This window comes from Toxotes jaculatrix, chromosome 22, assembly GCF_017976425.1.
Source record: "Toxotes jaculatrix isolate fToxJac2 chromosome 22, fToxJac2.pri, whole genome shotgun sequence".
Taxonomy (NCBI): Eukaryota; Metazoa; Chordata; class Actinopteri; family Toxotidae; genus Toxotes; species Toxotes jaculatrix.
The window spans coordinates 14,967,998-14,981,602 of NC_054415.1; the positions used below are offsets into that span (position 1 = coordinate 14,967,998).

The 13,605-nt window shown below is 42.5% G+C and overlaps 1 protein-coding gene across 6 annotated transcripts; it reads left to right on the plus strand.

The window, feature by feature from the left end:
- The first annotated feature begins 203 nt into the window (after positions 1 to 203).
- On the plus strand, positions 204 to 8,148 carry msrb3 (methionine sulfoxide reductase B3). 6 transcript variants are annotated; one of them, XM_041030294.1, is made up of 8 exons: positions 204 to 389; positions 2,034 to 2,135; positions 4,117 to 4,268; positions 5,820 to 5,928; positions 6,052 to 6,129; positions 6,330 to 6,358; positions 6,452 to 6,549; positions 6,716 to 8,148. In XM_041030294.1, exons 3-8 carry the CDS (start codon positions 4,193 to 4,195, stop codon positions 6,908 to 6,910), a joined length of 585 nt encoding a protein of 194 aa, XP_040886228.1. In that variant the 5' UTR covers positions 204 to 389; positions 2,034 to 2,135; positions 4,117 to 4,192; the 3' UTR covers positions 6,911 to 8,148. The 6 variants fall into 6 exon arrangements, with proteins under 6 accessions (XP_040886228.1, XP_040886227.1, XP_040886226.1 ...); XM_041030293.1 differs by lacking the exon at positions 4,117 to 4,268 and having other exon boundaries at positions 204 to 393; XM_041030292.1 differs by lacking the exon at positions 4,117 to 4,268 and having other exon boundaries at positions 1,986 to 2,135.
- The last annotated feature ends 5,457 nt before the right edge of the window (positions 8,149 to 13,605 follow it).

Consider the following 13,605-nt stretch of genomic DNA (forward strand, 5'->3'; position numbering starts at 1 on the left):
TTATTATTACATAATACAAGTGCATTCAACATTCATTATGACCATAAAAAAATACCCGTGCACACTGATGTACTCTTTAAGTGATTTTTTGGTTTTAACTAGTAAAATGAATAGAGTCTGGATGTGTGTTTCTGGTTGGCTGCTATCTATGAGCCAAACGGAAGCTGAGAGGGGTCGTGGCCATAATTGGAGATGAGCAGGTCTCCTGTCATTCCAGCCGGATACATGCAGCCTTGTTGATCGGCGGTCCGGGCTCAGTTAGCTTGTTAGCCTGTGTCTCTGCTCCAGCTCCAGCTCCAGCTGATGTGCCGACGTTAAACCGACACATTACCGCTAACTACACAACACTTCGCCGTCAACGTCGTGTTCCTGCTGCTGCTTTCTCTCCGGTAGGTCAGTGTCCGGTGTGGGTCGGTTACGAGGGGCAGGACAGTCACCGTTAGCATACTCGGTGACACGGGGCTAATTTTAGTGATGGGGTCCTGTGGTCGGAGTTTTCTGTAGGCTGAGGGATAATAGCAACTCCAAACGTTACATGAAGTGAACTTATGATAACGGAGTATGTTTCAAAGAGGACTGTCCGCCTCTCAGACATGGAGACAGAACATTTAGGTTCAGTTATTGGTGTTTTTGGGCTCTTGTGTTGGCAAGCACAAATTAAAAATGGCGACCGTGTGCTACTACCAGAGCCACAAAACGCAATGTATTATTTCTTCGACATTTCATAACGGTAAATATCATTAGCTGACTAGTTTAGAGCATTGATAAAACTGAGCCCCCTGTCTGAGACAAGATATAGACAACACTGTGGCACACTGGTTGTTTAGGTTTTATATATATATAAAATAACCCTGGTAGTTCAGAAAATTAAAGCTGGATTATTTAATGGTTTTCTTCTTATAGAAAAGCATAACTCTAAATAGAAAGCAGTTATTTAGATTTATGTTCTCCATGTTCATGGAGAAATGAAGCATGATGGTGAAGCTCAGGTCTGTCAGTCCACATTGCTACACCTAGCTGACATCTAGTGGGTAGTGGCTGACACAGCAACTGTGGTTCACCACAGGACTGTAAGCATTGTGTTCATAATGAGGAAATATATGTGTATGACTTTCATCAGTACAGTCATACATGTAATATTAATCCTGGCCTTCGCACAGGGACAAAGCTTTTGAGTTGTTGTTTTACCTGTGGTGTGTACGGTTTAGTATGCAACATTGCACATGAGCTAAAAATGTCAGGAATTCTTTCACTGTTGAACAAAGTGTTTGTCGCAATTGTAGCTCAGTGACAAAATGCCACAGTACTGTGAATTGGCCCTCCTGGCTTTAGCTGGTTCCTGCCAGCATGAGAGGAAGCTATGGCAGTTTTTTTTTCTTTTTTAAACATTGTGAGGTATGTATTTGTTTGTCTGATGTCTGAGCTGAGCAGGGCGGCGTAGGAGTGCACAGAGCCACGGAGATTGACAGTGAGCACTGAACGGAGAAAGCAAAAACCTGAAAATACTGGTACCAGAGACATGATAGAACAGAGGTTTTCAAGGATTCTACAACTTCAGATAATTTAATCTTGGTAAACACTGCTGGTCTTATTTACATCTTATTTATCTGATTTAGATTGTTCTGTCTTTAGGGGTAAACCATGGGGAAGAGTTAAGGTTTTGTCCCAACATCTTTTTTTTTTTTTAATAACTTTTTTTAAAAAATCTACAAAAATAGCAGATATTACCACTGTATGTCCTTTAGCAGAATACTGTTTTCCTGCAGTTTAATACTAACACAGTGCTGAAAACACTGCCATATAAGGCCACCTTCACAGAGCCTTTTATCACTAAGCGCCTCCTCCTCTTTGGATTTTGGCTGTCTGGCTTTGAACATGAGTTACTCTTATGTGAATATGTTCTCTGGTGACTTGTAGCCCAGACATCGTTGGGGTGAGGTCATGTTTAATAAAGTAATTAAATATTTATTTACCGAAATGGGCAGCTTTCTCTCTCTCCCTCCCTCCCTCCCTCCCTCTCTCTTTCTCTTCAGTGTGTCTCATGGATGTCCTCCTCAGACGTGGGCTCTCCGTGGCCCTGCATCTTGCTGTCTGCAGCTCAGTCTGCCGCCCTGCACTGCGCGTTGCTGTTCTAGGTAGAGTAACCTGTTAGCTTTAGTGTTAACATGTCCAGCTGTGACAGGACAGGACAGTAGAGGCTGTAGTGCTTAATAGCGATGTCTACCTTAGCATAGCATACCATATACTTACTGTGCACTATGCGACCATAAGTATGTGGACACCCTTCTAATTAGAGCTTTCAGATGCATAAAATCTAACATACAGCCCTGCAGCTACTATGGTAAATACACGTTTCCAGTAGAATGAGTCGTACTGAAGAGCTCACCGACTTTTAACGTGTCACTGTCCTCTGTGTTGTGCTGCAACATTCATCACCAAGTTCCACACTGTGTCTGCAAGCAACATCTGCAGCATAACGGTTTGACAGGAGCTTTGTGACGTGGGGATGGATATGTTTCCTTATCCAAACAGTGATGTACGAGCCTAAGATCACTATGCACAATACTAAGCACACTGCTATTGAACTGTGAAGCAGTGGAATTGTGTTGTTTGAATTGAGCTGTTTGTGGCAGATGCCTGGAGAATGCATAGTTCCACCTGTAGAGTTTGGTGAAGGAGGAATGGTGGACTGGGCCTGTTGGTGCTGCTGTGTGGTTTAGGCTAGACTGAACCCAGCACAAGGGAAACTATATTCCTCCATCTTACTAACATATGTAAATGGTCCCTGTCACAGTGCATCTGATTTGCATCAAGTGCTGCCTAATAAGACCTGATGCTGGGTTGTTTTGACACTGCATCGCTGCTGAATTTGGAATATTGGTTGAAGAGAGGACACTTTGAAGACGCTTTTGGGACATTAGACAGGAAGGTAGAGTTGTGTTAAAAATAGCAGATTGCTGCTGCTTTTGCCTTGTTGTGGTGCTGAATGGTGAGCATCTTTGAGTTTCTCCCCCTCTCTTTCTTTCTCACTCCCTGTTTTCTCTCAGCCACAGCCTCCTTCTCTCTGATTTTACACTTGCTCTTTCCGGTCATTACATTTTCATTTGCAGTGTTGTGTGCTGTAGTAGTGGGTCTGCGGTGATAAATCAGGTGCTGGGGTTATTTGTGTAAATGTCCATTCCCTCCTCCCCTTCGCTGAGGAAGCTCACGTTTAAATATCTCCTCCAGACATGTTCTAAGACAAATACACTGTAAAAGTACTTGGAAAAATAATTTGTGTCTTATTTGGTTTTTAAATTACATCCATTCTTTCTCTCTAATTAAACATATGGTTTTATTTTAAAAGTTCAACCACAAGACACAAGATGTCTTTTTCTGCACTAAGCTTTCCCTCTCAGTTAGTGTGGCTGTAAGTAACTAAGTAACTATACTGTAGGTATAAGATCCATATTGGGCCATGACTAGCTTTCAGAGTCTAGTCTTGTCCTAGTCTGATCCTTCTATGTCCATGTCTTAAACTCAGATATAAGGAGAGCAAACAAAAACGTAGTTAAGAATAAAAATGATAATCATAATACTAATTACTTATTTATGCATTTTGGTTTTTTTTTTCCATTTTATTAGAAAGGAAAGATGTCTCAGGATAAATGCTCCTGTGTGGTTCCTGTGTCTCAGAGCTGTCATTCCAGTATCTTCCAGTCTTCTGTCATAATTTAATAAAGTATCTGTGCTGACCTCAGATATTTAAAGCTACAATGACTCTGCATTTTCAGAGCATCTTATTTGCAACATGTAATATACGTATTTTGGTATAAACTGAAACTGAAATCCATTAAGCAGAACATTGAGAAATCTGTGATGGTGTTATTGGTTGGGTCGGGAGCGAGTCACCCATGCAGGATAAGGCATTAATGTGTTTTGTTTTTCTAGGTCTGTGTCCATGTTCCACTTGCCTGTTAACCAATGTCCTTCAAACTCTGCATGACCGAGTGGGAATCCCAAGCAGATCCCGATGACCAGCGCTTTTTTTATTCCACATCTTGTCTCTAATGCTGTTCAGTATAAATCTGTGTTGTCATGTGTTATTTCTCCCTCTGTCTGCTCCCCTTCATCCAGCCCAGTCCTTGGTGTAAAGCCCTGCTGAGGGGGTGTTTGTTTCTAGTGGTGGGTGGAGCACTTCTGTCCAGCAGCCATGTCGGGCTTCAATCTGCTGCATCTAATAACCAAGAGTCAGCCTGTAACTCTGAGGTCCTGCAGTCTTCCCTCAGGTCCACTGACTGGGTGCTGTGTGCCTGCTGTGCTCTGCCTCTCTAAAGCCTTAACACCTGGCTGGTGTGTCAGCATGTCTTTACTGTCCCAGTCTGCGTGTGTTCAGAGTGACGTGAGCTGCTTTCACTTTGTTTTCTTACGTTTGATTTGGAACAGCAAACTGACATTTTTTTTTTGCCCTGAACAATGCTTCAGAGCTTCCAAATTGGACCTAATCTGAACAGAGCTGTATCAAGGGATTTCCAATATATAGCCGCACGTATCAAACACTTCCAGATACTTCAGTTATATCACTGAATGCTCTATATTTTGACCATTATATTTTATACTGATAATCCTATATATTCATTCCTGTGTGGAAGGTGCTTCTCCATCTCAAAGAAGAAAAAACAGCCCTTCACCTCTGCATGGAAACTAATGACAGTGCTTTGCATTTAGTCTTGGCAGGTCTATGCTGCCCTCTGCTGGACGAACACTGAACTGCAACACACCAATTTGTTTTCTGTGTTGTGATTAGATTTTTTTTTTTTTTTCTTTTTTAGCATAGCTGTATTTTCATTTGTAGTCATGTTTTGTGGCCACTTGAGTCCAATACATTGCTCCAAGTTCTGGAACATGGAGTCATATTAAAAAAAACAAAAACTGTAACCCTGCCTCTTGAAACAGGTCCCTGCTATAGAAAAAAAAAAATTGTTGTCGTATCTGGACTCAAAACTTAGGTAGAAAACTGGGACCACCATTTTTTTTTAACCCCACACCGAGCTCTAAATCTGGGCACAAAAATGACTGGGACCACTGTTTGTAATCACAGCTGACATTTGCGTGTGGATGTGTGTTATTAGATGCAATTTCACTGAATTAAAATAAACAAATACCTCACACTGAAGAGGCTGTAGATATGTAAGACTTAAAAAGACTAAAGGTACCGCTTTGTTTGCATTAGTGTACACTCCTCTTCAGCCGGCTGAAATGTGCATCACGTGACCCACGCACTCTTGACTTGCCAGTTTCAGGTACAAACAGTAGTGTTCAAAACATCCATGTTGTATCTTTTATTTAAAAAAATAGTCCACCTCCCCTTTGAGTTCAGCATCTGTTGTTGTAGCTCTACTCACGTGTTGCTGTCACACCGCTGAGTTTTCAAACGCTAACACAATAATCCAGTGATTCACTGCTTGGCTTTGGTTTGTGGTTTTGTTCAATACATTTACACGTAAAAGGTTTTATTGCTCATGGGTTGTGTTTGTGTTTTTCTTATTCTTTTTTTTGTGGATGAAAACAAGATATGCATGACGGAGAAGAGATATCTGAGAAGAAAAGGGAAAAAAAAATGTCAGAGCAAGGAGTTTTTGGCCCACATTTATTTTAACTTCCATATTTATACTTTCAGAATACCTCAGGTCGATGTCAGGACAGAGGAGGATTTGTAGAAGCATAGCTGGACATCAGGGATAGTGTTATGGCGACATGGAGCTCTATGTGTCCTCCTGGTGCCGTCAGAAGACTTGCATAGTTACTATTATTTGTCCTCCCTGCCTCCCCTTCCTCAGGAGCACGCAGGACTAAGAAGACATGGCCAGTGAGCTTCCCTCAGGAGGAGTTGAGGAAACGCCTCACACCTATGCAGTACCATGTCACCCAGGAAAGAGGAACTGAGAGGTAAGACGAAACGCTTTTACATGAACTACATTTTCTTCCAGTTGCTGTGCCTCTAGTTTTCATCTGTGAATATTCATTCGTTCATCCCTTTGAGCCGTTCAGTTTTTTTTTTCCCCCCCACAGTGCGTTCACTGGTGAGTTCACACATCACAAGGATGAAGGGATCTACACTTGCGTTGTCTGCGGGACCCAGCTGTTCATGTAAGAGCTGCACTGTTTCTTTGTGTGAACGCGTGTCTGTGCAGGCCTGATATAAGCGTATAGAAAGAGATGTTACCTGTAGGCACAGGCAGAGAATCGGCAGCTACAATGAAAGCTCAGCTACAGTGTGGAGGAATACCAGAAAGATGAGAGTATCTTTGTAAAGAATGAAATTAATGTCATTTTTTTCCCTTTTATAGCTCGAGCACTAAATTTGACTCAGGATCAGGTAAGTTCAGTCATCGTTGTTCCAGTTTCTCCTGTGTGCTCGCTTCTATCTGTGTGCTAACGTGTTCCTAACGTGACACCGGCATGTGTTCAGGCTGGCCATCCTTCTTTGACCTGGTGAAGGAGGAGTCTATAACCCTGTCAGATGACTTCTCCTATGGGATGCACAGAGTGGAGACCACCTGCAGCCAGGTACAACACAAACCTTGCATTAGCCTGCACCGCTCTTGCCCTTCATCCATCTCTTTTTTCCCCAGATCTCCCTGGACCAGTCACAAATGTGTCACAGGGCAAAAATCGTGTTCAGACCAACAATATTTTTATTATATAATAGAATTTCTTTCCTGTTGTGTTTCAGTGTGGAGCTCATCTGGGACATCTGTTTGACGATGGACCGAAACCCACGGGGAAACGCTACTGCATTAACTCAGCCTCGCTGGCTTTCCAGCCCACCAAGACAGACTCCTCCACCTCCAGCTCCAGCCCCAGCTCCAGCTCTGCGGCTGAGTGTGGAGCTGCCAGCTGCTCAGTGAGTGATGGGAAGACAGGTTAGAGACAGACTAGGGAACCACACCAGACTGACGACTGTGCCTATGCAGGGAGAAAAGTTCACATCAATAAAATATGTAGGAGTTTTATAGCAAAAGGAAGGAAGGTTCTCAGGCATCAGACCCAGACCAAATCCTCTGATGTACAGCAGGGTCCAAAAGTCTGAGACCACATTCAAAATCTCTAATATTCTCACGTAAACCTGGAAATAATCAGAAACTCTGAGGATTTCATATCAGGTAAAATGAAGAAGAAATATTTCAGATTCTGCTTTATTTCTTGGTCAGCAGTCAAATTTAAGCAAATGCGCATGGAGCTCTGAAACGCTTTGCTCAGACTGGATCAGACAATGATTCCAAACACACCTCAAAGCTTTTGTAAGAACTACTTGAAGACCAAGGAGTCCCAGAGTCACCTGACCACCACCCCGCTGAACATTTATGGGGGGGGGGCACTTGCAGACTGAGGAGGTCAGGGATTCTGTGACTCCACAAGAAACTGATATTATCATCTGTAAAACAAATGCAGAATAAACATATCTTGACAAACTGGTCTCAGACATTTGGATCTCAGTGTCATCAAGCACAGAGGAAAGTGCATGTTTTCCAAAACAGCCATTTTTGTGGCCTGAGTAGAAGCTGCACGACACACTACATACGCTGACTGCCTTAAAGCGAACTTTCAGTATTTGTCAACCTGGGTGTTACTCTCAGATTGTTCTCTGGTGGGAGTACTGGTCTTGATAACATTGTGTTCATAGAGATACGGGAAGCAGGAAGCGGCTGTGTGCTGTGGTATGAACTATGACCACGAACATGGAACAAACATATAACATCCATGCTGACAAATCATATTCTCCCTTTAATTTCCTTTCGGTCTGGGTAGTAGCATTTGGTCTGCCAATTTATACACAGATGAAGGGCTGTGTTGTAGACACACACACACACACAAATATATATATATTATTATATTATTATATTGAAGTGATATTTGATACTGAGAGGTTGATTTAATGATATTACCTATGCAAGTGCCCCTGCCAGCAGTGACACAGGCAGTAACAGAGCTGTGACAGATGGCATCTTATAGAGAACAAATAAAGTGCTGTGGCCTTTAGGTCACATCCTGTATTTGTTCCTTCTTTAGTTCTTTGCATTTGAAAATACTGTTTTTGTTTTGTTTTTTTGGTTGTTCACAGCTTGCATTGAAACATTTCCGGATGAATAAAATATCTAGAAACACTGTGATTTTATTGTTATTTAATAAAGACTTTGGGGTTTAACCTTTCAATTACAGCAAGAAGCACAGTGATAAAGTCCCGTGAATGGAAACCAGTCTGAGATCCTCTGAGGAGCTGGTGTTTGATGGTCTTATTGCTTGTTGTGGACAGGAGTGGGGTTGGCCAACACCCACAGCTCTGGGTCCCCTCGTTCTGGAAGCAGAAACACAAAGGAGGTGTTTGTCTGTGAGAGGAAATTGTCGTACTGGTGAGGATTCTTTCTGTTTGTGCTGGGGTGAAAAAAAAAAAGATTTGTAGCCTTGGGAGCAGGGAGGACTTTAGAGACGAGCATCAGTGATTTGATTTGTAACCATGTGGACGCTGGACTGAGGTTCATTCCGCACATTCCTCTTTTAGAAATACCAGGAAATGGTGCCTATGAATTTTTTTTTTTTACCCCAAATTTTTATGCCTCTGAGCCCAGATTTGGTGCTTTTGTGGTATATTTGTTTTTAAATTTGTGCAGTTTATTACAGAACATGTGTTTTCTTGCATTTTTCTTTCTTTCTTTTTTTTTTTTTTATTTTTTTATGAATGAATGAAGCTACATTTGTGAACCGGAGTCACAGGGAGGAGGTCGGGATTGAGTCCAGGGTTTGGATCCTGACTCCGCTGGTTGGTTGAGGTCTGGGAAAGACTGTGGTTTTGGTCTAAACACAGCCATAAACATTTAAATAATGCAGCAGTCGCTGCGAGTGGATATAGAATTTCAAATGCTGCTATCGCTTGTGAATAAATGCCATTTCTGGGAGACGGCGTCGGACTGAAATGGATTCCTTGAATGAATCTATCTGCCAAGAAAAGCCTCTGTTCTGCCCGACTCTGCAGTCACTACTACTACTGCTGCTGCTGCTTTTATTACTGCTCTGAGTTACTACAGCTTCCTCTTCCTCTTTCCTACCAACAAAAAAAAAAAAAACTGAAAACATCTATAACATGACTTTGTCTTGTCAACAGAGGCTGTTCCCCCCTCTGGCTCTGAGCAGCATACTGGTAATGTCTGTCTGGACTGGTGAGTGTTGCTACTGTTTGGGTAGTGACCTTGTTGACTCCAAGAAGTCTGCTCTCACATTCCTCACATTCTCCACACACACACTTTTCTCAGGGGGGCAGAGCTGCTCTGGACACACACACATCATCTTACTGGTTGAGTTATATCTTGATGGGTGGTAAAAAACAAAAAAAAAAAAAACTTTTAGGCTCAGTTACTCTGTGAAAAACATGATGCTGAGCTGAGACTGTAAATGTGTTATCTAGCTTTAGTGGCACATTGTTAAGGCGACTGGTAGTAGTGTGAGAAACATGCACAAAAATGCACAGAGAAATGAAATGTTTGGATGTCGGGTCACGGTGGCAGCAGGTTCCCAGGCCAGGTGAGATATATAGTCTCTCCAACATGGTCTCCATCTACTCAGGGGGCCTGCTACCAGTTGGATGTACCCAGACAAACCTGTAAGAGGTGGTCAGGACAGGAAATGTGCCTTCAAGCTCTTGTGGACAATCCATTGTGAGAGGGACAAGCTCCACGTGCTGCTCAGTGACTGAGGCTTTGCTGAAGAACACAGCAGACTCCTCTCTGCAGGCTAAACAAAGCCTCTGTCTGACACTTGAGATTGCTGCTGCTTCCTGATGAACTGTGAGAGCCTGTCTGCGACGCAGACGGAGGGAGATCACTCGAGTGCGAGCACGATGGGAACGTCTCTGGAAATATTTCTTCTCTTGGAAAAACACTCTTTGAGGAAAAGAAAAAAAAAAACCTCACAAGCCTGTGGTTTATTGCACGCTGCTGCTGCCGACCTCGCCAAAATAAGAGCAGTAATTCTGTCCTCTCCTCAGTTCATTCACTGGCTTTATGTGTTTGGCAGAGAGTCATACAGGAAATAGATGGACTCTCTGCTGCTGCGTGATTGGAGAAGGTCTGTGCAGCAACACTAAGAAAACACGCTGGTTTCCTCTTGCTAATCGAGGTGATAATGCATAGAAACCAAAAGCCCTTCAAAGTCCTATGCGCTCTGACTGACCCTCGACAATTTTCAGTTTCCCAACATGCAACTGTTTTTGATTTTTTTATCAATTTGCATACATTTCTTAAAATGTTTTCACGTTGTCATTATGTGCTACTGAATGTGGACTGACGGTGATACCTCTGTGCATAGTGCTTTATTTATGTTTTGTGCGCTAAGCATTGACCTCTGTTTATCCCTACAGCTGTGTTATAATAATGTATGTATGTGGGTTGTGTGTGAAACACACAGTGTTGTGCAGCAGTGGAAAAATAACTGTATCCTGGTTATTGCCCTTGAGGTTAGAAATGTAGCACTGATGGTCTGATAGTTAAGGTTATGGTTAGAGGAATGTATGGAGTCACTTCTTGTGAGTATAGGAACACACACTCTGTGTGTGTGTGTCTGCGTGTGTGTTTAGGAAGTTGTGATACAAATGACCTGAACACTCTTAATGCGGATTAGTGAAAAACATCCTCTGGCTGAGACAAGGCCTGGAGCATGTGAAAAAGAAAGACGCTTCACATGTTGGCGTTGAAGCAGCAGCTGCTGTTGCCTCTTGTGTCCGTCTGCCTCATAGAATGAGGAGCATTTCTGGCCCGGCGTTAGGTTTTTAGGTATCACAAAACACAACAAAAACGAGTCAAAGCTTTTCTTGCCGGGTCACCGAAAAGACCACATATGCAAATATTTAGTACATAGTATATGAAGCCAGTGAACCGCACAATAAAAGTGGCTACAGGGACTATGGTTCTACAGGGAATCATGGTTCTCTGAGGTTAAACCTTAATGACTTTGGTGATCTACAGTCTCTGCATATATATATATAAATGTATAGTGAAATGCAAAACAATTAAACTCAACTAAATGCTATGTTAACAGAAGAAAAAAAAGTTATAGTACACGTATTTAGATGTATAAAATGCAAAGCTGCAAACATATGATTTTCTGATATTTCATCTTTTGTATGCACCTCTGTGATGTGCAGGACGTCTGAGCTGCCCTGGAAGCCTGGAGGCCAGCAGATGGAGCCGTCTCCCTGCCTGCAGGGACACTGCTGTACAGAGAGCTGAGTGAGGGATGACTGGCTGTCACTGTAAAGGGAAGAGGAAAACCCCAAAACAAGTCCTGCTCAGTGCCTGAGAGGAGAAGTTACCTTTCTAACCCGGCATAAAATAAGAGGTGATTCCCCCCTGTTGAAATGTGTCTAATACACACCTTTTGTGCTGACATTGAGCCCTTGGGAGACTTTCTTATGTTGCAATGTGACCTCTGACCTCTGTGGGTGTGGTGGCTGGATTCCACCGCAAAATCCACTGGAGTTCAACTGCAATCCTTTAAAGGCCACTGTTTTTTTTTTTTTCCTTAACTATCAGTTTCCTCTTTATCTTCCACAGGAAGTAAACACACCACTCTGTGACAGAAAACACACTTTTGTGTCTGCGCCGCCAGATAAAGTGCTGCAACAAGTGCCGCAATAAGCCCTGTAAAGGCTCCTTCTACAGTTTATACGTTTGGGAACACACATGTGTCTGCACTGAATTCACTTTCGTTCTAAAACCGTTCAGCCGCCACTGGTCACTTAAGAGTTTGTAGACTCCTGACAAAACATGTCGTCTGATGACTGGGAGCAGATGGCGTACAGAAAAGCAGCTGCTCTCATGCAAAAAAATCACAGCACCAAAGTAGTTTTAACCAAATCTCCATTTATATTAGTGTGTTTCTGAGAATATAAACACTTAAAATCCTGAATACTTGTGTATATACATTAGCCAGGTGCTTATACTTATTCTAGTCTTCTCTAAAAAGGACCCTGATCTGAAATCTTTGGCTTCTGTGACAGCACATCCTGGCGGAACATAAAAATAAAGGAACTACATTTAGCTTTACAATTTTATGTGACCGTGGTTGTGCTGACTGTGTGAGGAGGTTCGAATAAGTGAAGTCAGAGTAGATACATGTGTGTTTGTTTCTGAGGTACAATGATGCCTGACCTGAAACACAACCCATAATGACGTCCTCTTTCATTTTTAGTGGACTAGTGCGTAAACGTGCGGGGCAGAGACGCTCAGCAGCAGGGTGTGGGCCGAGCTCGGTGTCACCTCTGGTCCTGAGGGCTCCGTTGGAGCTCTGCCCTCCAGCGGCTGCAGACGCGCGCAAACAAGCAGCTTCTTGGCTCCTTTCATTTCAGTGTCTACAGCAGATTCCGTAAACCTTACGTGTTATTATTTGGAGCTAAATCCAAGGATTGTTCCATAAAGTCAGTTTTTTGGAACAGGAAAGGTTTTTTTTTTAGAAACTATTATATTTAGTCCTTTGAAGATATGTATGGAAAAAAAAGGCTTTTATATTTTATCTATACTCAGCCTTTGTGTGCGTGTTTGTGCTCTAAGTGTGCACTAGAAAGAAAGGAGGAAGCCATCAGGCACGGATCATCATTTGTTTAGACCTCTGACATACATACCCCCAAACACACAGACAGCCTGACATGTGGATCTCCCACCAGCTTCTATATTTAATTTGTTCATTTCCTCTCTGAGAGTGGGGATGAGAGACAGGGACGCCCTGTGAGCAGGTTGCAGGAGCTGAGTGTCACCCAGGAAAGGATGATCGGTCTATACATTAAACCTGGCTTTAGGACACGGCTGCGGTGCCATGTCCCGAAAGTATTTTGGAAAATAAATGTAATCCGAGAGTAGACTTGGAGGGGGGGGGGGGGCGTAGAAATCCTTAAACAGTCTGAAGTGTTTGGCAGATGGCCTCTCGGCACTGTGCAACATAAATGCATCACATATGTTGCTGCTGCTTTGACGGAGCCTGGGAGGAACTATATCTGGAGGTTGTTTCCGAAATTAAAGCCTAAGTCTGGTGTTATTCTGTATTTTTCCTTATTGTCAACAAATTCCACCAAAAAAGAGCTTGAATGTCTTAGTCTGTCTGCTCTCAAATATGTTTCAGTTTTTAAGAAAATTAGAAATAACGGTTCTTTTCATGAAATTTATTAAGGATAAGTCAAACACATCGTTATACATAATCAAATGTATTCTTTTATATCCACTTCACTCACTTTAAAGAAACGTCCATCCTGAGCATTAAGTCCTGTAAGACTTTGAGGAAGAACATAAGACTCCAGGATGTGTTTACACGTGTTTTCCATCTGACTTTGGGGGAAGTGTGTGTCTGTGTGTGTGTGTGTAAAACGATGCTCAGCATGTCTAGAATATTGTCATTTGATGTAATGCTAAAAAACTTTATGGCTTTAACAACAACAAATATGACTTTATTATCTTTACATCTATATATGTATATATTTGGTCCAGACGGGCACTTCAGCTAAAGAAGGTGAAAGGTCACTCGCTCAAGCAGTATAACCACAGTCCTCTGTGTGTGTGTGTGTGTGTGTGCGTCTGCTGCTGA

Coding starts and splice junctions, on each gene's coding strand:
- msrb3 (XM_041030293.1), top strand. CDS start 2,042: ATGGATGTCCTCCTCAGACGTGGGCTCTCCGTGGCCCTGCATCTTGCT. Junction 5,929..6,051: donor CAGGAAAGAGGAACTGAGAG/GTAAGACGAAAC, acceptor TCCCCCCCACAG/TGCGTTCACTGGTGAGTTCA. Junction 6,130..6,329: donor TGCGGGACCCAGCTGTTCAT/GTAAGAGCTGCA, acceptor TCCCTTTTATAG/CTCGAGCACTAAATTTGACT.